General features: G+C 40.7%; 2 protein-coding genes across 3 annotated transcripts in view; one reads left to right on the plus strand and one right to left on the minus strand.

Annotated features, from left to right (window-relative positions):
- The first annotated feature begins 468 nt into the window (after positions 1 to 468).
- On the plus strand, positions 469 to 13,620 carry LOC134629837 (tensin-4-like). Its single transcript, XM_063477348.1, has 12 exons — positions 469 to 688; positions 1,899 to 1,916; positions 2,489 to 2,810; positions 4,912 to 5,309; positions 5,646 to 5,777; positions 7,688 to 7,780; positions 8,265 to 8,342; positions 10,793 to 10,855; positions 12,621 to 12,792; positions 12,900 to 12,968; positions 13,080 to 13,109; positions 13,488 to 13,620. Exons 1-12 carry the CDS (start codon positions 469 to 471, stop codon positions 13,618 to 13,620), a joined length of 1,728 nt encoding a protein of 575 aa, XP_063333418.1.
- Positions 13,621 to 14,385: 765 nt separating this feature from the next.
- Positions 14,386 to 21,561, minus strand: part of krt222 (keratin 222) — a 33,195-nt gene continuing 26,019 nt past the window's right edge. For both annotated transcript variants that reach the window (XM_063476979.1, XM_063476980.1), the window contains 2 exons: positions 21,151 to 21,253; positions 14,386 to 17,331 (listed from right to left, as the gene is read on the minus strand). In XM_063476979.1, the coding sequence (XP_063333049.1) occupies positions 17,118 to 17,331; positions 21,151 to 21,253 (317 nt within the window). In that variant the 3' untranslated portion in view covers positions 14,386 to 17,117. The remainder of the gene's footprint in view (positions 17,332 to 21,150; positions 21,254 to 21,561) is intronic.

The following is a 21,561-nucleotide window of genomic DNA, read 5'->3' on the forward strand; positions in this document are numbered from 1 at the left end:
CAAACTGAGCAGTGTCTGTTGTGTCTGTTCCCACCTATTCTGCCTGTAGCCTTCAAAAGCTTCTGAGTCTGCACTAACACTCCCTTTTCAAAGGCCTTTTCAACTCCAGATGTCCTTATACACATTCACAGGGTCATTTTTCTCCACCGTTTCCAGTCTTTCTGTATTGCTAATGTCAGCATAGGGCAACAAGTTGCACAGCTTTTGGAATCTTCTGTTAAAAATGCAATTGCTACTTTGCTACTTTCTCCAAAAGCAACACTGAAAAACTCAGGATGGGTACCATGTGTGGTGCACAGTATCGGGGGGGGGGGGGGGGGGGGGGGGGACCTTTTGATGCGTCTCTTATACAAAAACAACAATGGCAAGGCTTTCATTTCATTCATGACAGAATAACCGATCTCTCTCCATTGTCTCTCTCTGGCCTTTGGCAGGCACGCACAGAAGACTCTGAGCTCCCCTAACATGATGCCTACAGTTAAAGGCATGGCACACACGATACCCAGTCATGTTCTCAGAGTGGGCCAAACCATTTGCTTGGAACCGTCACAGGAAACAGTCACCTGCCATGATGATCCTGATCTCGACATTTCTCTGGAAAATCTCAATCAGTTAATCTTGGAACTGGATCCCACATTTGAACCCATCCAATGCAGCAAAAGTCCCACATGTCTCAGCCCCCCTACAGGTACAGTAAGACTGTAAACACTTCTCTTGTTCTACCCAATTCAAGCTCACATCACTTTATTGCAGATGCATCAAACCCAAACGAGAGACAGTCAAAACTTGCTTGCTGTGTGGGAAACTTAACTTAAAAAAACTGTGTGGTTAACAGGTACCATATAGCAACTTTATTGCTCTGAAATCAGTTACGTATAAAAGCCTAAAATTGCCAAGTGCAGTTTTGCAGAAAATCTACATCTAATCGCTTTTTTTCTAAGCGATATAATATTCATTTTGAAACCATGCACCAGCAGAAATATAGCAGCAACCTGCGAAGGGTGGAGCTTACTGAGGTTACAAACACTAACCTGACTAGATTAAAATTTGTTTAACACGCCATATTTGATTCAGGCATTCACAATTCTGACAGTATATATATAGATGGCAGAATATAAGGACCAGTATGCTGGTAGAGGGTTTAAAGCTATTTCATTACACCAAACAGTAATAAGACAATTTCAAAGACACTTCAAGCTCAGAGTGCATCAGCATCATAAGCAAGTTTAAATATTGCTTTGGTTGCATGTCTCTTAAAATCAGTTCAGCAACTTTTTCAAAGCTATTTTCTCTGCTGCTGTGGATTCAAGCGTGCAAAAACATTGCTTGTTGGTAAAGAAGTCATCAGTTTCTCATGTCTCTTAAAATTACTCCCCTTGACCCTGTTGAAACCTGCTTACAGGCAGTGTGCTGGGAAAACTTGTCATCCTGTTTCACCCATCATGTTATCACACTTTCAGCAATAAACTAAAGCAACTTAATGTTGCCTACACGTTTGGTACCTACATGTTTAATCTGCTTTCTGATCATTTACCTAAATATACTATTGTAGAAAAGCTAAATTTACTTACAATTTAGAGTGAAACACGTACAAAGGGCCTGCTTAGCCCTTTTTTGTACTTCAGTCTAGCTCCCAGCTTTCAGAGGTGTGACACAGAGCACAGTAAAACCATAGCCACCCTTGTAAACAAATAGTACAGATAGCCTTGGGCTCTGGAAATTTACCCACCCTTTCTGAGATAGTTTTAATATTTTTAATCATGTTGTAATTGCACCACTTTGTCTGTTCTGGGATTATTGCCCAGACTTGTACCACACCCTGCATGTGTTACAGCTACAGCTTGAAAAAGCTCAGTGAGCAGTCACGCACCGGGGTGGAACAACGGTGCCTCATTCAGTCCTGCTTTCATCAGAAAGTGTGCACAAGAGTCAAAGCATATGTGTAAAAATAAATGGGTTTCCTGTTTCTGATCTTTTCTTCAGAGAAGTTTGGTCGTGTTTATGAAACTGTCACGTGTTCTGAAAAGGTGAATAACTTTTAAAGGAAATCAAGCAGCAGTGTGGAGAAATATCTCCATATTCAGGCAGATTTCGCTCTTTCTGCATGAACATTAGTCATAATTATGCAACTCTGGTTGCAGAAGCCGCTCGTCTGGCATATACAGACACCACATGCTATGGCATTTTCTTAAGGGCGTAAATTCTCTGAGTGCCAATCACCACGGTGATCCTGACGAATCAAGAAGTGGCTGAGGCTCCTCTAGGTGATCTAATGTTCTAGCAACAGTACAAATGTGCAACTCAAAGAACAGTCTGTGCAAGCAGGTACCTGCATGACAAAAATACCTGGCAACGGTGTCCTTACATACACACCAAGCCAGTTGTGCTGATATAAACCAAACCAACACTGTTTTTTCCTCACCAGAATAAACTTTTTTTCCCCCTAATACTAACATTACCCTTCCACCCACAGATGCCTCTTGCTCAGATGAAGATTTCTCTGAAGTTGTGCTCATTCCTAGAGGCTGTTCAACCATTTCATCACCCACAGTGGTCCCCTCAGTGTCCCCGAGTATACCCATCCCCACACATAACGGCCTCAGATGCAGTCCCCAAGGGACGCTGGTTTTCTCCAGCTCCCCAACGTCCTCTCTGCCCCCGCTGCCATTTGGCAGCGCACCCAGGCGAAACCCCTCACCGAAGAATGACTTTTGCCAAGGATCCCTGCGACTGTCACACTCCAACAGAAACAGCACCGCCTCACTCCTCTCAACCTCGACCTGCTCGGACACCAGCTACATCCTTGGCAGGTAAAACTCAGTAAGACATCCCATCATGATACAAATGTCTTCCATTCTGTCCATTTCTCTGGTCTTGAAAACTGATCAACTTTAAACATGGTGAGTATTTTGAGGTGACACGAGCAGAGAAGGCCTGAGTCGATTTGGATGAGCAGTGCTCACATTGTGGCTAAAAGTTGTTCCATTCTGTGTGTAGGCGAGGGTCACACACACGGACACACACGCACGCACGCACACACACTTAGATATTATTGCTTTCCCAAGCGTCTTACTCCAAACTTTAACCATCACAGGTAAGAGCCAAACTCCAACTCCAAGTCTCAAACTCCAAGCAGGCCCGAAAGAGTTTTAACACAGTTTCACAGCATTATGCTCAATCCTTTCATAAGTGTTAGGGTTCATTTCTAAACACAAAGTCGAGATTCTCCTTATTTAAAAAAGGGAAGGGGGGGACATGCAGAAACTAGCTGTACTTCCCAATGAAATACACTAGTTTCAAATTTGTACTGAATTTACTATGAAATCAGGACAATTTATGTCCATGTACACAAAATTTCTGACATGAAACAATTTCTGACATGCATCTCTCCCCTGATCCAAAACAGGTCTTACAACTAAGCGTGACTCGTCTTTATTTATTTTTGGTTATTTTTGTCTTTTGGCTTCCTGTGAGAAATGATTTCAATCACTCACTGGAGTTCTTATCACGAAACCTGCAACCCGCAGTCTACATTTTGAACAAGCACAATTACGTAGTCCTCAAGTTTATCCTTACAGCTGTGCGCTTTTAGAATCAATGAGTGTTATACATGTACTTTACGAGTGTCTGTTTGTCATGCATTTATAGAGCAACTTAAAACTCTAGCTAGAAAAAAATAGGTCAGGTTGCACTAGGCCTAAAATACTGCACAACCTTATGTTCAATTTGTTCTATACCTGCAGCACCAGTTTACATCGCAACAGTCGTCTAAAGGTGCATTATAATTAGAGGTAAAGACTCCACAACAGTCTTCCATGACTAAGAACTTAGTGACACTTTTAATAGGAAGAGCTAGAAAAGGTTTTTATTGGCTCAGTCCCCTGCTTTTATTTAGCAGGGCACTATACACAAGCACAGTCTGCATATATCTAAGGCAAAAGGCATTTAACACACAACTCTTTGCTTTTATTTTAGTTTTTACCATTTGATAACCAGTTACCCACTGTAATTTCTTTTGTTCTGAAATAGTTTGAAATATTAAAAAAATAACTTAATCTATCAACAGAAAAGAAGAAAACTGACTTGCATTTCCAAAAACATGTATTGTGTTAAAGAGCTGTTGACTGCATTTGAACTAGTGCGGCGCTGTACTTTGGTTTAAAACCACTTTGTGTCTTAAAATAGTGCTGTAAAGCCCCTTTTTCATTAGTACTTACTCGGATCGACTGGTTTTCCATTACAATTTAGTACCTCCAAATGTGCGTGATCTTTGTCATGGCAATGTGTCCAAGCGTCCCACAACTTAATTAATACGCTGCACGAACGCTACAACAAAGGTGGACAAGAATAAACCTGCTGCTCAGACTTGGGGATCATTGAGTTGTTTTTTGTTGCCATTTCCCAGTTGTCGGGTTTCAAAAATGCCGGTTTTGATTTCCGTGAACAAAACACTCTGATGACTCGTTGAGTGATGCTACTGACCAGCCAATCGGTGGCATGCAGTCTGACGACGTCACATTTTAGTACCTGCTCGGATTACTTGGAACTCCGGCCAAGCAGGTACTAAAAAAGTACCTGGTAACAGGTGAAAACTGTGCCTAGTCAAGCCCAGTAGGTAATAATGGAAAAGGGGCTTAAGTGACTAGAACCTCAGTTTAACCATGCTAGTCATTAAGAAGACCTTTTCATTCACAAAGGTGGCCTAGGTAAGCCTCTCGAAGAGGTTTGCTTCTGCACAGGATAGTTACAAAAATACTTTTAAATTAAAAAAAACATATGCTTTTTATTAAAGTCTTTGTTCCTTTAATTATAGTTATCCTTCTAGAGGGAATTAAAAATTTCAAAAATTTCTCACTGCAAAAGAACCTTGTGTTTCCAACATTATTTTTCCTCCTTTTTCTTTCCTCATAGTAACCTCTCCTTAACCGGTGAAGATGCCGATTTTCCAGAGTCCTTGCTACCCGGCTCCTTTAGCGACGATTCCAGGATGAAGCCATGTAATAACAGGCAAAGCCTGGAGAAGCCCTTGATGACAAAGCGAGGACATTTACAGGAAGTGAACAGCAGAGGAGCACAGAACGGTCCAGTCTCAGGGTCACTGACCGATATTCCTGTACTGTTAGTCAACGGTGCACCTCAACAGGATCTGCACAGCCCTGAACCACAGATCGAGTTACTCCAGAGGAACCCTGTGTCAAAACCAACTTATTCCAGTTCTCAAGCCCGTTTTAACGGCAGCCAGCCATCGATGAAATTTGTCATGGATACGTCAAAGTTTTGGTTCCGTCCACACATCAGCAGAGCAGAAGGTGAGACCCAAGCAAGCATCACACGAAGACCTTAGAGTAAAAGCACTAAATTCACAGTGGATTTGTTTGAGGAGGTCTCAAAAGTAACGATTTCATTTCACAGTCCTGCTTAAAGTACAAAATGTTGATGCAATTCAGCATGAAAGCATTCACCACAAAGTTAAACACATTCAATGCCCCCCGCTGCTTTTCCATCAATGGGAATCTTCTCGAAAGCTTTGTTCAAACTCTGAAAGTGTACCGTCAAGCTAAATTGATCAATAAGTGTTTTTTTTGAGTAATAAAAAACACGTTGTTGCATTTTTCTGAGCATTTTTGATGTCTTATTTATTCTAGCTGAAGCTCTGGTAAAAGACAAGGAAGCAGGAACCTTTGTGGTGAGAGACAGCACCTCCTACAGAGGCAGTTTTGGTTTGGCCATGAAGGTAGATCAAACGCCCACCAGCTTTACTGCTGCTGCCTATCCAGGTAAGCTCACTAGTAAGCGCAGTGGCCTGACCTCACAGCGACATAAAATAATGTCAAGTTTCAAAAGCAGAAATCAGTCAGATCCAGGAAACAGATCTTAAAGCCACAAAAAACACAACTGCACACACAAAGCATGAATACAGCGTAGCATGGTGCTGTTGTTGTTACTCATATATAACACAGACGGTATATAAAGATCTCTAATTTTACATAAATGCTCTGGTCTATACCAGAGACCTGCAGCGAATGCCTTACCCAACTCTGCTGACGACATCAAGCTATCTGTGGCGAGCTAGTACGCAGTGCTGTCATTTTTTCCTACCACAGTATACCTTGTATAAACAAAAGAAAACCAGCTGTTTACGGCACTGTAAGCAGTCGATGCAGAAAAAAAAGGACCTCACTCACGAAACAATTTTGAGGCTTGCCTCGTTTGTAGATTTGTATGTTTTCATCCCTTTCAGGAATGCGGGATATGTGAGCGTTGGTCAAGCTCTGAGACCACTTCACTGACAGGCTCCATCCATCGAATTATCCCTACATCACGGGCAATCTAGCAACATGTTTTTCTATTTAGCATGGTTTTCTTTAGCAGTACATTATATAATAATACCTCTTTTATTTAAACCAGTCACAAAAATGTAAGGCTATAAAATGGAACTAAAAACACTAATTAACTCAGTGAGACCAAACAGTTTGCCTTAGCTAAGCTAAAGTTATAAATCCTTCACATACAGACATTTAAAGGCTGCCTATTCTGCTCGCTTACAGCACCAATCTATCCTTAACTCTGGCCTCAGTGCAGTCCCTCAGTTTACCCTTTTGTCATAAATGAATCATTTTAGCTCCTCTCCCTTTAAATGAACTTTCACCTGATTGGTTGCTCCGTACAAACAGGAGGTTCAAACAGCAGGTGGCTGAATATCTGCTCTCAATGTGAGCTTTCCGCTCCCAGAGATTACCGAACAAAACTGCCAGTTTAAGATGAGCATCCAACACTGTAATAGTCTATTTGTCATTCTTTTGTGTTATAATTTCCATGCACATGACTGACAGCGTCATGTGCATGCTGATAATCACCTAGCCCCCCAAAAAAGTGAGGAACAAAAGAAGAGAGTGTATGCCCTGAAACCCTGCAGCACTGCTCGTGAGAACGGCCAACAAATTAGCCTGTAAAGCTCTGCGACTGTATTTTACCGACAGACCAGCACTAGTCAGTACTTAGGGGGGAAAAAAAAAAAAACATAGGACAGGACGACAACATCAGATCGTTGATGGCCTCATTTGTGTTTATGGTGGCCTTGTGAGTCAGAATGAATTTTAAATTAAAGTAAATTAACTCCCTGATCACAGCAAATGACAGGAGACAACTATCTGAAAAACTCTACATTTATTAAATCTAATTTATCTGGGCTGTATGGAGGCAAAACGCATGGCTCACGCACTGAATGAATGGCAGCACTTTACTTATTACAGCAGCAACATGTTTTTTGAAAGCTTTATGTACCCTGCATCTCTCACATTTAGAAATCACTGCCATCCAGCGCCATTAGTAACTAATGCCTCTTTTCCATCATTGGGTCTCAGTGCTGTGCAGAGGCGGCTCTGCCTCATCGCCTTTTAAGAACAAGCTCACATTTCGAAAGGTTTGGGAATCCTATGCAGCAGCGCTAGCTGAAGCCGGGTGAAAGAATTCGTAGGTTACATTTGTCAATCGCTGATGAACATCTTGCGGTGCCCTGCCACACAGCCACTGACGTCAACACGAGCAATTATGTGGTTCTGTGTCTTCTTTTTTGAAGAAACTGGTGGAAAAGGGTTATTCCAGTGCTTCTTTATCACATCGCCTTCATATATTGTGCATTCTGTGTGCATTTCATTCTCTGACATTTGTTCTTTTGTCAAAATAGGGGAAAGTAGCTCTGATCTTATCAGACACTTCCTCATTGAATCATCAGCCAAAGGCGTGCGCATTAAAGGCTCTTCTCAGGAACCCTACTTTGGTGAGTCGAGTTATCAGTTTCATACCCACCGAGAATTCACTTGTCTGTTTAAAAAGCGAGTGCTGCTCTGACTCAGAGATCTCTCGCCTCCTGGGATGTGGGTGGGCATGAGTGCGATGGATCTTATCCTTGAGCATTAGTACAAAGGGTGTGTATTCTCACACCCAAAGAACCTTTCTTATCAGTAGTGTGGGTCACCGGTTTATAATCAGACACCCATGGGCATGTACTGATATGTCTGTCGCCACAGATATGTAACGTTACATTAATGTTGTCACTGAAATATGGAAAAAACAGTCATCATAGCAGCAGAAGGATTTATACTGTAGTGAGTCTCTGTGTCATAACAAAACTCTGTAGGTTGTCTTCAGACCTTGCAAAGTGTTGAGGATAAAGTTCAAACGTTACTGTTCTTGAATTAGCCAATCAGAAAGTTGCTTATCTGTACTCAGCTGGAGCTGTGATTTGCTTTGTGTCTTTGCAGGTAGTCTCTCTGCCCTGGTGTACCAGCACACCATTTCTGCATACGCCTTACCCTGCAGATTACGCCTCTACTGCCACGGTAACTGAGCCTTTGTTATTACTGCAAACACTACACCAGGGGTGGGCAACTCCAGGCCTTGAGGGCCGGTGTCCTGCAGGTTTTAGATGTATCCTTGTTCCAACACAGCTGAGACAAATGGCTAAATGACCTCCTCAACATGTCTTAAAGTCCTCCAGAGCCCTGGTAATGAACTAATCATTTGATTCAGGTGTGTTGACCCAGGGTGAGATCTAAAACCTGCAGGACACCGGCACTCAAGGTCTGGAGTTGCCTACCCCTGCACTACAAAAAAAGGAAACATGACAAGTTCAAGCAGCTGTTTTAGTGCTGAGACTTAATAAAGACTAAATAATAAAAGTAATCTTCATGTTTGAAAACTATCAGAATACCTTAAACCTGCATCCTTTCCAAAGTTTGCAAACAATATTGGTTCATAAACATTAAAATAATGGAGTTTGACTTGCTTTCTTTGACCTTTAACATATTTCATTCAATATAATTAATCGACTGTAAAGGACAACTGCTAGGCCCTGAGAGCGACAGATACCTGCTGTGTGCTGCAGAAAGAGACTATGTGAGAGAGACTGAACTATCTGGAGACAAAAGCAGCTGTAGACAACCAGTCATACAGTTTTACTCCTCTATAAAGATATTTTTGAATGAAGGCTTAATTTCAGTCATATTAGCTCGAGCTTAACTTAACGGTGATTGAATCTGAGCTTTTAGGAAAGGGTTAAAAAACACTGCTGGGAATTATGATTTTTAAGCCAAATGTAACTGATATTTAAACTTGCTTACTTTCCAGCCCTACTTTAAAGCCAAAGTCAAATTTATTTATATAACAGATTTTAAAACAACAACTGTTGACCAAAGTGCTGTAAGAGATAAAAACACAGGAAGATATGACAACATTTAAGAAAAGAAGCATAAAATAGGAACATTTGAGTAAGAAGCAACACAAATAGAAGTAGTCTGATCTCATTCTGATTAAAAAGCCAAGGAATAAAAGTGGGTTCTCAATCAGGTTTTGAAAGTGTCTAACGTTGGGGAGGTCCTGATGTGAAGAGGCAGTTTGTTCCACAGTTTAGGAGCAGTTGCAGCAAAGGCCTGATCGCCTCTGTGCTTTAATCTGGACCTCAGGAAAGCCAGGAGTTTGTTCTGCAGACCTCAGTGACTTTGAAGGAGTGTACTGGTTCAAAAGATCAGAAAAGGTATGAAGGTGCTAATTCCTGCAATGCCTTAAAAACGAATAATAAAATCTTAAAGTCAATTCAAAAAGTGACTTAGTAAGCGTGCTGCAGCGTTTTAGACCAGCTGCAGTCGGCTAACCGATGACAGACTGACACCTGAGTAATACTCAATAATAATAATAATTTAAATTGTCATAGACCAAAAAACATCCTGCTTTATGTAGTACACAGAGTCAAAGGTGGGGTGCAACTCTGCTGGTTGCAAAAAACCTTCTGGTCCTAAAGAAGTCTGTTGGAAAACATCACTGCTTCCTTCACTCTCTGAACTCAGTAAACATTTTCTAAAAGACTGTATGGGCTCAACCTGTAGTTTCAGGTAATACTGAATAAAATATTTAGTTCATTTTGTAAATTATGGTCATCATCAGTCACAAAGGAGGGTTCTCCAGGATATACTTATTGGCTAATAACCTGTCAATCACAAGATATAAGCCAATGAGTGAGCAATGTCCTCGGTCAGCTCCAAGCCTCACTTCTTATGTGGTGCTGACAACCAAAATGATCCTTTCGACCAATCAAAATGATGGACACAAACCAATGAGTGACATCACTGAGGTCATGACCATCCTTTAGATATAGTCGATTGTGTTTTTCTGTCTGTATCAAAGATAAAGAGGTAGGAAGGTGTCCTCACTCAGACGCTTGGCCTTTCTCACAGTAGGGCTACTTTCCAAACCAAATTCTAACAACTAAAACTATTTTGGAAAGAAGATAAAAGCCAAACTAAATGAGAATGTTTCTTCAAATTATGGATTGTCGGGTTATCTTTCTCACGTCAGAGACAAAAAGCAGGAACAGATCCTAACAGAGTGCAGCTCCAGCGACCACAAGCTGGCAACTGAAAAAAGGAAGAAACAGTAATGCAGGGAAACCAGGGGTGTTTCCAAGAGTCTGCTAATATACTGGCAATGAGCAGAAAACTGAAACATGACACTAAAACAGATCTTTACTTGAACAAGTTATATTGTGCTTTAATGCCACATTTAAAAAAAAAGAAAAAAAAAAGCAGAAATATTCCCAGCAGAAGAAGAACAGGGACAACTTGCTCAGTATTCACAAACACGCCCCCAACATCAGGGACAGACACCACGAACACTGGAAAAAACATTAATGTTGAATCAACTGAAAGTGTCATTTCTAAGTCATTTGGTCTTACTGTTTTGCCAGTAAAGCCCCTCAAATTCAAATAAAAAACTCAAATCTTATTTGTCTACACAGACCTGAGATCAGCAGAGGAGAGAGCAAAAGAGAAAGCACCTTCAGAGGACGACAACAAAATAGGTGAGTCCATGTAACGCCCCAACAACTGACTCTGTTTGGGCATTTTTAGATAAGAAGTACTGGCCTGTACAGGACCTGGCCTGGTCCAGAGTCCAGATCTGGATTTGGGGAATTTTTGGGAGATTTCTTTGCCTTTGCCAAAATAAAGACAAACTGGACATTTTCTGTCAGATCACAATATTAAAGGTATTAAAAAGTGGACCTTTTCTAAGCAGCAAACACTGATGACAAGTTATGATTCAAAATATGATTAAATACATAATTTTGCACCAACACTCCAAAAACTAGGACAGGGTTAATTTAAAATTAAGCTAATGGAAACACAGGTTAGTGTGACCTAATATAGCGCAGCTGCAGGTTTCCTTCTGTTCGCCACAAAGCTGTACCTGTGCTTCAGCACAGCCAGGGTCAGGGTTAAACTCCAACAAATTAAACTCCAAAATAAGCAGTAACAGGAGTCTGACCAACAGAGTTAGGATCCTGAAGTGTTAGAAACGGATGAATAGAAACCAACAACAATTAACCCCCTTGCATTCATGCCTTTTCCTGTCCTGCGGTTATAAACACTACTGTTCTGCTCTGCAGCCAAGCAGGAAATGCTGATAGTACCGTATCCCACCGACTTGTTATCTGAGGTTTGCTCACAAACATCGAAAGCCTGGTTTGAGGGTTTGCACATCGCTTTTATCTGCAGAATATAAAGTGTTGCTTTTACCTGCACCCCTGTTTTCATGTGCATTGACTTCCTGAGCAAACAGCGTGACTGACTGTCAGGCAGTTTGACTTGCCACAGCCGTGAAGCCTCTCACAGGTGGTAATAATACCTCCTTTCGGTAAAGAGCAACGGTGTTAGAGATGCTGCTGATTTCACGCCACAGCCACGTGTTGCTTCATCAGTGAGAGGAGGTCAAAGAGCGAACTTTTCTTTTAAAGTCTGAAAAACTCAGGATATTATTAAAAACACTTACCGCCGTCCTGAAGGCCTTTCCACATTCCTCAAAGTCTCCTTTCACTAAGTGGGAGAAAAATGTTCAGGCTTTGAAACATTCCAGCTGTTTTGGCTCAAGTCCACTCAACCAGGCAGGCAGCCATCTTTGTTTCGACACAGATAAATGGAGGACAAAGTATCCCAAAATTTTATTTACTTCAGTGAAATACTGAGAAATTTCTCAACAGAAAAATAAATAAATAAAGTGAAAATATATGATCCTCCAAAGCAACAAGACAAACTTACATTTTACAGAAACTGGATCACAAGAATATTTTTATTACTTCAAAGCAAAAAGGAAGTAGGGACTGAAACACAAATATTTTGTAAAAGTGGTGCACAGTCTTGCAGTGGTTAGCACAGTCGCACCACAGCAGGAAGGTTCCTGGGTCAAACGTCCTGGTCAGCTGGCATCCTTCTTTGTGGAGCTTACTCCTCTTCTGCATAAAAGTTATTTGATAAATCAAAACTTGTCATTATAGTGCAAAATAAATACAAAGAAACAATTAAAAAAAACCCTAAAACAACAACTGCAAAGATATCACAAAGAATCAACTAATAAAAGAAGAAGAAATAAATGATAGTACACATTGTTTTCTCGTTTATCCGTCTCCTTTATTAACACACAAACATGGGGAGTCTGAGGACATTCCTCAGCTCTTCTTACTTTCTGACAACACTCCCTTCTGTACTTAAAGTCTCCCAGTGGCAGAGTCGAAACAACCCTGTCCCCTCATCTCTATGTTTAACAAGTGTGTTTGTTTGTCTTGTCAACAGCCTCCAACTTTGTCTACCTGAACGCCATCCCCACTGAGATGCTGACGGGCCCCTGTGCGGTGCAAAGGGCGGTGTCCTCAACACTCGAGAAGGCTCCGGGTTCCTTCACACCAACCATAGTCAACATGAAAGTGTCTCTGAAGGGTGTCACTCTCACAGACATCAACAGGAAGTAAGAAAACACATGAAATCAACGTGTTGCTGAGATTTTATGCGCTGCCGTGCTGTTTAGGTGTGGTCTGTGTGTGACACTGGGTCAAGACTTATCGTTTCTTGCAGGCTCTTCTTCAGGCGCCATTACCCTGCTCACATGCTGAGCTATGGTGGTGAAGATCCAGACAGTCGAGTGTGAGTATGCATGACGTGAGCTGTGAGCGCAGATGTCAGAGATCATCTCCACTGATGGTCATCAATGTGTTTCATTTCTAATCTGAAACTTTGTCTGTCTTATACTCACAGGTGGACGAGAGGTTCAAGTTTTGGTGCAAGGTAATCTGAACTTCAAGTCTAAACAGGGGACCTGTTCTGTTCATTTACACATTTTAGCTGTATTAGTGTAGCTTTGCATCAGCAGCAGCTCAAAATAATCCTTCTTTATCTTACACTGTGTCTTGGTGCAGGAACTCAGTTCATCCTCTTTCTGAAATAAGGTGTTTCAGTCAGCTCCCCCCTTTTAAGCCAGCTTTTTTCTTATTGGCTGCCCCTCATAAATCAATTGTTTGAATAGGATGTGGGTGGGGCTTCTATGAATACCACTGAGAACAATATATTTGACAGTAAATAATGAAAAGCAGAAGAGGTCCCTTTCAAAAATATCTTCTTCTTGGGGTGCAGATTAATCTGACTCATGTTTTTTTGTGCCGACAGGTTGTTTGGCTTTGTGGCAAAGGGCATTGAAGCCGGTATGGAGAATGTTTGTCACGTATTTGCAGAATATGACACCCTGCAGCCCTGCAGCGAAGCCATCAAGGTGATTCAGGCAGCTGTATCCAAGCCATAAACATGCAAACCCAGAGACGGCGTGATACAACTTCAAGACTCCTGCTTACACTTTCTGTTTAACACTGTGCTCTTCTACAAATAACCTGTCCAGTATGGTGGTTACAGGAAGTGTCGCTACTGCTTTGGAGAAAACTGGACAAGTTTGTGTTTCTGCTGAATTGCAAGGAAAACCTGATTTAGGTTCCGGTGTCTGATCAGATGATAAAAATCATATTAAAAGATATATGAGTGATTATGGCAAAAATTAGGATATAGTGGACTGCACCTATAACATATGATTGTAAATGAATGAGGCGCCATAGTTTGAATATCATCCAATCAGCTTGTAAAAGCAGTAAAACAAAGCCAACTATTTCTTTTAAGACTGCTGAGAGAACAGTTTTAGATGTGAGAAAGCGGCACGTTATGTCTTCATCAGAACAGAAGCCCTTTTCCCTGAGAGGTGAACGTGCATTATCTGATGCATCGAAATATAGTGATGTGGTAATTAAAAGTTTGAAGGTGAAAAGACTTGAAGAGAAACAAATGAACCCTGGTAGGTCAGTTCATTTCAAACTCTGCAGCTACCCCTGAATGTATTTATTACACTGCAGTGCACTGTAAAAACTTTATTCTCTGTATATTCGTGAATTTTTATTTTTGTTTTTCATGATGAAAAATAAACTTTTTTAACTATTCATATGTTAATAGCGTATGTGAAAATAATAAAGAAGTAGCTTTATTTTGGACGTGACAGAAAACACAACAGTCTGCACATATTTCTCTGTTTTATTTGAAATGATAAATCTTTAGATAAAAGCATAATGCTTCATTCTGAAGTTACAGAGCTCTCAAAATGAAGAGTGTGCTTCCTGAAGCAAAGCAAAACCAAGTACAGAACTGCATAGGTAATTTTTTTTTAAATATTCTCAACGTATTTTAAGGGACCCAAATGCAAAGCTCAGCGGTCCGCTTCTTTTATATATATATATATATTTATCTTTGGTGCCAACTCAAAAGATAGCATAAAAACTTGAGTCTAAGGTGCAACAGGGCATGTGTTACAGGACCGAGTGGAGCACTGAGAACACACTGCAGTGGTAACTATTTACAAACACTGCCCTCCTCTGTTAAGACGGGAAATCTAAATTCTCACTGCTGTTTAGGACACAGTGAATATCATACAATAACACCATGTCATCAGCTTCAGTAGCAATATATATTATTGTATTTTTTAAAAATCCCCACACAGAGGATTAACCGCAATGACAAAAGACCTCAGAGTAAAACAAACTCTGGATTTCTTTCAGTGCTGTGAGTGTCTGCAGTGCAAAGCAGGAAGGGACTGTATGAAAATTAGCAGACACAGAGCAAGGCTTTACTTTAAAAGCAAAGTTTAAGACACTCATCTACATATTTGATGTTATATGTACCTGAAATCATCAGAGATGGTTATAATGTGGAAACTGAAGTAAGTTGCAATGAAATTTGACCTGCTATTGCGCATGATCTGTAGTTGCGTGAACTTGTTTGAACTGTGTGACAGTTTAAAATGTTTAAAATTGTTAAAGTATCTGCTGCTGTTTTGAAAAAGAGATGTTACTGTCTTTTATTGGGATAAATAAAGGATGTAATTTAAAAATGTATATAGAACTATTAGATTAGTTAGAATGATTTTTCCATCAACGTTTTTTTTTTTTTTTACATTTTTTAATTCATTTTTAAAAATTAATCTGTGATCTGTGCAGGACTCCGCCTTTCAGCGGGGACTGGCTCCAGTGGCTAGAAAACTGGATGGATGACCTCCTGAATCATGGCACATTTGTCTATTTGCAAACAAGCTTTTATAACCACCCCGTCTCAGAGCTGGAATCCCAAACATTCTGTTTCCATCTGTTCTGTTTCTCTTTCACCTCAGAGGTCATCCTCACTACAGACTCCTCTCACCTGAAACCCAAAGGTGACCTGGTCTTTCTGTTTTTGCCCCACAGAGTCTGGACCCGTCTGATATGTCCAACAATTGTTAAATCGGTTCTATTTGATGATCTCTTATTATTTTTTAAACTCATTTTTTAAATTCATCATTAATATTTGTTATTAATTTTGATTTGTGGGTTTTTTATTCTTTTTATATTTTTCCTGTCACTGTTTTATTCGCTACCTTTTGACTTCTCACCTGATCACCTGCACTTCCTGCTCAGTACTGCCACTAACGCATCCATTTTTATACACAGAATAACTGAAAAGCACTTCGGGACTGCCCATAAAGAACTGGGCTTTTCATTTTGGTCTTCACACCTTTGGGTCAACTTCTGTTTTTTTCAAGTGTGCTGCACGGTTAAAGGTTACCTGATGGGACTGGATGTCCATCTACTAACCATCCAGTGTTAACGAATATCGGCTGGTTAATAGACGTAGGTTTTAGCTCTCAGATGGCCCTCCTAAAAATCTGATTAGGCCACAGTTTTCTTCCAGGCTAAGGTTAAACTAACTGGTACCTAATGCAGGAGAAACATTTGAAAGCTATCACAGTAATTCTTTCGTCCATCATGTGACTTTCAGTAGAAGTTTTCCTTCTCAGATTTTTTCTTTTGCACTTTGTAAACTCTATTTATAAAGGTGCTATTTAAATTAAACTTTGATTGCATTTTTATTTCAGTCAGAATAATATCAGGCGGCTTCTTTGGTCAGTGTGTAAGTTTTTTCTCCCAGTACAGAAACCTCACGGTGGAAGGATTAAAGACTAACACTGTCTTCTAAATTAAATGTTAATGATCTGATGGGAAAATAACTTTCACGTGGCCACTGATGCACATATCAAAAGGGAAAATGGAAAATTTCCCAAATTCTTCCATCAATTTTCCAATTCTGATCTATTTATTGATGTTTTTACACATGTTTTGCTCTGCTCTCTACTGAGATGCAGACTGGAGTGGAACGATTATGCGACATTGACAAATTTTATATGGCATTTCTACAAAAAAACAAATAAAAAACAAAACTTTGTAATTTTCATACAGCCCCTCACAGGAAATCTACCAAAACATGAAAATCCACTCTTAGGTAGTTCACAGCAGCTCTTAGTGCTGTGTCTCCATTCATCCAAGTCTACCTGTGCTCTCAGCTTTCTGTACCAGGTGCTAATCAGGGTTAAATGCTGTAGTTAAGCAAAGTCATTGTTATGATGTCTTTAATCCAGTGAAACCTAACTGAAACAAAGTGTTCAAAGACAGCTTTTCTTCATCTAAAATGATGACGCAGAAATATGTTTTACATATGAAATACTTATCCTCTGTGAAGTAATGACTGTAAGTCTTTCTGACACTATAAAAATGGTCACCACAAAAGCCTGATGGTTAATGATCATCCTGTCAGAGATGAGATCTGATGGGAACTCATCAGCTAAAATTCAGATTAAGCACGATGGTGACGGGTGGTAACATGCCCACCGTCGCGGCACAAATGTTATTTCTGTTACCGCAAACCGGTGTCAGCTCGGGCCCAACGGTGACCGAGTTACTGCGTGATGGTCGGGATGCTGCGGGATCTCTTCATGATGAGACGCACCTCCACGTCGGGGAGGCTGTCCTGTTTAGTTTGGGCGCACCCCTCGTCCGCCGCGGCCATGTGCAGGTCGAAGCGCAGCGACACGGACTTCTTCCTCAGCTTGGGATTCCCCCTGAAGAAGGAGCCCTCCCACTGCTTTATCACCTTATCAATCTTCTCTGTCCTGGTGAGAGACGTTGGAGATGTTGGTAATAAACGGTGAATATGCAAACTATAAACAGATTCTGTGAAAAACGTTATCGGGCTCTTTACATTTCTTTTGTTTGTGCAATGACTCATTTTCTCTTTGAATTTGAAAATCTGTCTTTTCATCTAAGTGTCATTTATTCATTCTCATCCTTGCTGAGACAGATAGAGACTGCAGAGGGCAGCAACGGAGAGCGCTGATGCTAAAATGTGCTGAGCTCGAATTGCCCTAGATGTGGCCTTTGATAAGACATGATGTGAAACATAAAGAAGATACGCCCTCACTCTGTATTTTAATCATGATATAACACATCATTTTGTATTCTGGGAGACAGTCAATCAGCTTTCCATTGATTTACAGTATCCCTTCCTTTTAAAGAGACAAGTAGACCCAAGACGTGTCAGCAAACTGCTCTGAAACTGCACAACAGAGCCTCTGGATCCTCTCATGCTAAGGGTTCTTTGGGGTTTCCTTTAATTTGTCTGCACATTTATAATGATACAACTGTCTGGGAGGGAGAGAGAGAGAGAGAGAGAGAGAGAGAGACCTTGCCTCAGCCCACTACTGCACTTTAAAGTGTGTCACAGCTGAAACAGGGTCAACTAACAGAGTGGTAGAAAACTGAAAGAAGAGTCATACACAGAGGTTTAATAGTTTCATATTTATGTGTGTTGTTTTGGTTTGTTTTTGTGTCAGTTCAGATGGTTTCCAAAGTGGGTTTGATAGTTTCAGTTTCATCTTTAATATTTTAACATGTCAGTTTTATTTAGTTTTGATGGTTTAAGCGTTTCTGTCGTTTTAGCTTATTAAAATCTGGGTTTTACGTTCGGGGGTAGACTCAAACAATTCAGAATACATATTAATGCAAAAGTAAAGTGAAATTATTTGACGTTGGATCATAGTCATAAGGAAAAAAATAATAACAGTTGATTCTGTTCTGGACATGTTGTTTCATCACACATCCAAGTGACTTTTCAGGCTCTGCTGACTGCAGGTTTCACTATAAACAGAACATCTGCATAATGACTGAAACCAGCAACACTGTGAGGTCAGTTTCATCATCATTAATATGTAAATTGCCATGACCACTGATCAATGGTCATATGCACCATTCACCATTCACAGCATTGTAAGATGGTGAAAGATGTACCCTTAGGCCCCCTCCTCGATTTCCATGTAAATGTGTTCCTTGACTCCCCAGTCAAACCAGCGTTCCTCCCAGTGAAAACGCTACATCCAGATAAACAGATTTTTTAGGGACCTCCTCACCTGGATGATTGAGCATGCATCAAGACATAAAAAGTAAGTTTTCACAGGACTGCTTCCAAGTAACAGCCCAGTGCTGCTAATCAAATCCACTTGATTAAATCATCAGCACCTCTACAAACAGAGTTGTGAGTGATGCTGTAAAAGCCGAGGTTTTGACAGTTTGATGGTCTGGAGCAATGATGTGTGTGTTAACATAACGGCAAAGAAAGCCCACAATGATCTCAGACAAGCAATCGTTGGTGCCCATCATTCTGGGAAAAGTTATCACACCATTTCCAAACAATGTGAAATCCTTTGCTCTACTTTCACAAGTGGAAAACATTAACGTTGTCCGTTTTCCCAGGAGTGGCGAATCCACACCGAGGTCAGACCGTGCAGTGCTCAGAGACACTGCAAAAAACACAAAAGCTCCAGTTTAAACCCCACAGGCCTCAGTTAGCAACTTAAATGTTAAGGTTCATGAGAGTTCAATTAGAAATAGACAAAACAAGTATGACTTGTTTGGATGGGTTGCCAGGAGAAAGCCTGTTCTCTCTAAACGTTCCACCTATCTCTTTTAAAATCAGTAGATGTTCTGGATAAAGTGAAAAACAAATTTAGTGATGAGGGCTCCTCTTGATAAACAAAACAAAAACCAAACAAAAGAAACCCAGCACGCATAAAAAAAATAAAATATTTCACTACACCTATATCCCAGATATCCCATGCCGATCATATGTTTTTAATTGCTTCAGTCTGCCCACGGTTGCTTTTGCATCTGCATCCATCTCTCGTCTGTTGTGACTGATGTAGACTCTTTTATTCGCTGGGATCTCGGTGCTGCTTTTCCCACATCAGATGGAAATAATCATTCCTGATTGAAATGTAATATTTACTCTACTTTCAGCTTTGTGTTTGATCTACACCTTTTCTTTTTTCCTAGCAGCTCCTTGCTTCACTGTTTGACCAGCTACTCCCTAATTGTGTCCTTAGGCTGGCTGGTCTTATCAGGCAGTATGCAGTGGGTTTGTCAGAGCTTTTCTGCTGGGAACAACTGTCTGCCTGGACTAGAAATGAGCTTCTATGTAAGGTCAAACAAATTAGCCATGCACTAAAAGGCAGTGTATAAGCAGGGTGAAAGACATCAGGTGATAGTTGTCTGTAGATCTTTCACTGTGACTGATTGATGGATTGTTAATCAAAAAATGTCCTGGTTATTATCTCCTAGTATACTAGTAATTTGAAGTCTGCAGTTACAGATGAAACACCGGTTTGCTCAGTAACTGCAGACAGACGCCTCACTCAGGAACTAACTCTGTGCACTGCTTTGAAGTTAAGAGCCGCACACTAGTGGATATTCCAGGCTCTGGTCACCTAGGTTACACTAATGTATCAACCAGCCTGTCATATATCAATCAGTCACTTTTCCTGATGTTGGTAGCTGTCACCAGTAGTTATCTTACCCTTCATCACTTTCAGTCACTGAATGTCATTGACTTTCTCAGGTCTGCCGTTGCCACATCACTGCGATCACTTCCTTTGCTCCTGACAACGCTGATTAGTTTAAACAGATTATTTAGTTCTTGTTCATTTCTCAATTTTTTTGTGGGAATGTCTTTCAGCTCTTCATCACACAATGTTTTGAACATTTAACCAGCATGAAACTGGAATGTGACACAACAGTCAGCTGCTGACATCAGCTAATGCTAATCTTATTTGCCAATCAAACATGCCCACATAAGTCAGCAGGGTGCATTCTTACTTGTTATCATTAGAAAGGGAAGAAGGGCGAGGTGTAGTCTAATTAAAAAATAACAAGGTCAAACTATGCAAGAGGCCCTCCCAGCAATAGCACAACAAAATAATAAACACGGGTCGTCCATCTTTGATGTGAGCAAGCGCGGTCACCTGCAAAATGTAGAAAATAACAGGATCTTTAAAGCAAACAACAGCGCACTCAGGAGAAAGTGTGAGGACATGACTGATAGTTGCTGGGCTGGCAGAGCAACTGCGTCTCTTTGCATCTGCGGCTCTCTCAGGACATTATGCAAGCGTGTATGCGTGGCTGTGTGTCTCAGTCTGGTAATACCTGAAGCACGAACAAAGACTTCCACCCATGTCTCGTCCAACAATAACAGGTGTCACGCCCTGAAGCATGCATACCAGGCGAGTACCTCCACATCAAACACAGGCCATTAAAGGAGGAGAATTCCCATGCAACCCAGTGAGGAATTACTCATGGGAACTTGTGAGCTAAATGTTTTTGTTTCTCCTAACTCGTTCGATGTGTGAAGGTAATTCTTCTGTTCGCCTAGACGTCGCCGGGGAGTGGAGTATGATGACTGTATGCTTGTGAACTAATACAAAGACTCTAATTGAAAGGTGTTAAAGCTTCAGGAGATTACATGAGTAAGATGTTTTTGTATTCGCAATAGGGATTTATCTGTGTGATGTAATTAGCGGTTACTATTAGAAAATGCCTAGGTTTCAGACTGAAGCAGAAGCACTGACTGCAGGCCAAGTGGGAGCACAACGATCAATACTTACTCAATGGTGCCGTGACCCTCCGCGCTTTCTTGCACCACATTGCCTTGAAGAATCTCCTGAGTCTTCACAGTGGAGATTGGCAAGTCCTTATCTAGTTCCGGCTCTGCGAGAAGTCGTTAAAGACAAACCATAATAAGAAATGACTGCAACAAGTAGGCGTGTTACTACTTTTCCATCAATAAAGAGGAATGCACCTAAATGATGAGACGTCAGCTTTTTGGCCAAAAAATAAGATTACCGATGCGACCCAAAGAAATTTACATATCATTTGTTCCCATGGAAATTACCTGAACCTCTCCTTTGAAGCTAAACATAACGTCGGGCTCATGTTACAGACTATATTTGCCTGTTATGGTCTCTGTGCCAGACAAGGTGACTAAGAGTTCTATATTTATACAGTAATCAAAATGT

The sequence above is a fragment of the Pelmatolapia mariae genome, linkage group LG6, assembly GCF_036321145.2.
Source record: "Pelmatolapia mariae isolate MD_Pm_ZW linkage group LG6, Pm_UMD_F_2, whole genome shotgun sequence".
Taxonomy (NCBI): Eukaryota; Metazoa; Chordata; class Actinopteri; order Cichliformes; family Cichlidae; genus Pelmatolapia; species Pelmatolapia mariae.

Excerpts from the sequence above, each read along its gene's own strand:
- LOC134629837 (XM_063477348.1), top strand. The coding sequence starts at position 469 with ATGCCTACAGTTAAAGGCATGGCACACACGATACCCAGTCATGTTCTC. Across the intron at positions 8,343-10,792 it reads ATTACGCCTCTACTGCCACG|ACCTGAGATCAGCAGAGGAG; the intron begins GTAACTGAGCCT and ends TTGTCTACACAG. Across the intron at positions 12,793-12,899 it reads CTCACAGACATCAACAGGAA|GCTCTTCTTCAGGCGCCATT; the intron begins GTAAGAAAACAC and ends CGTTTCTTGCAG.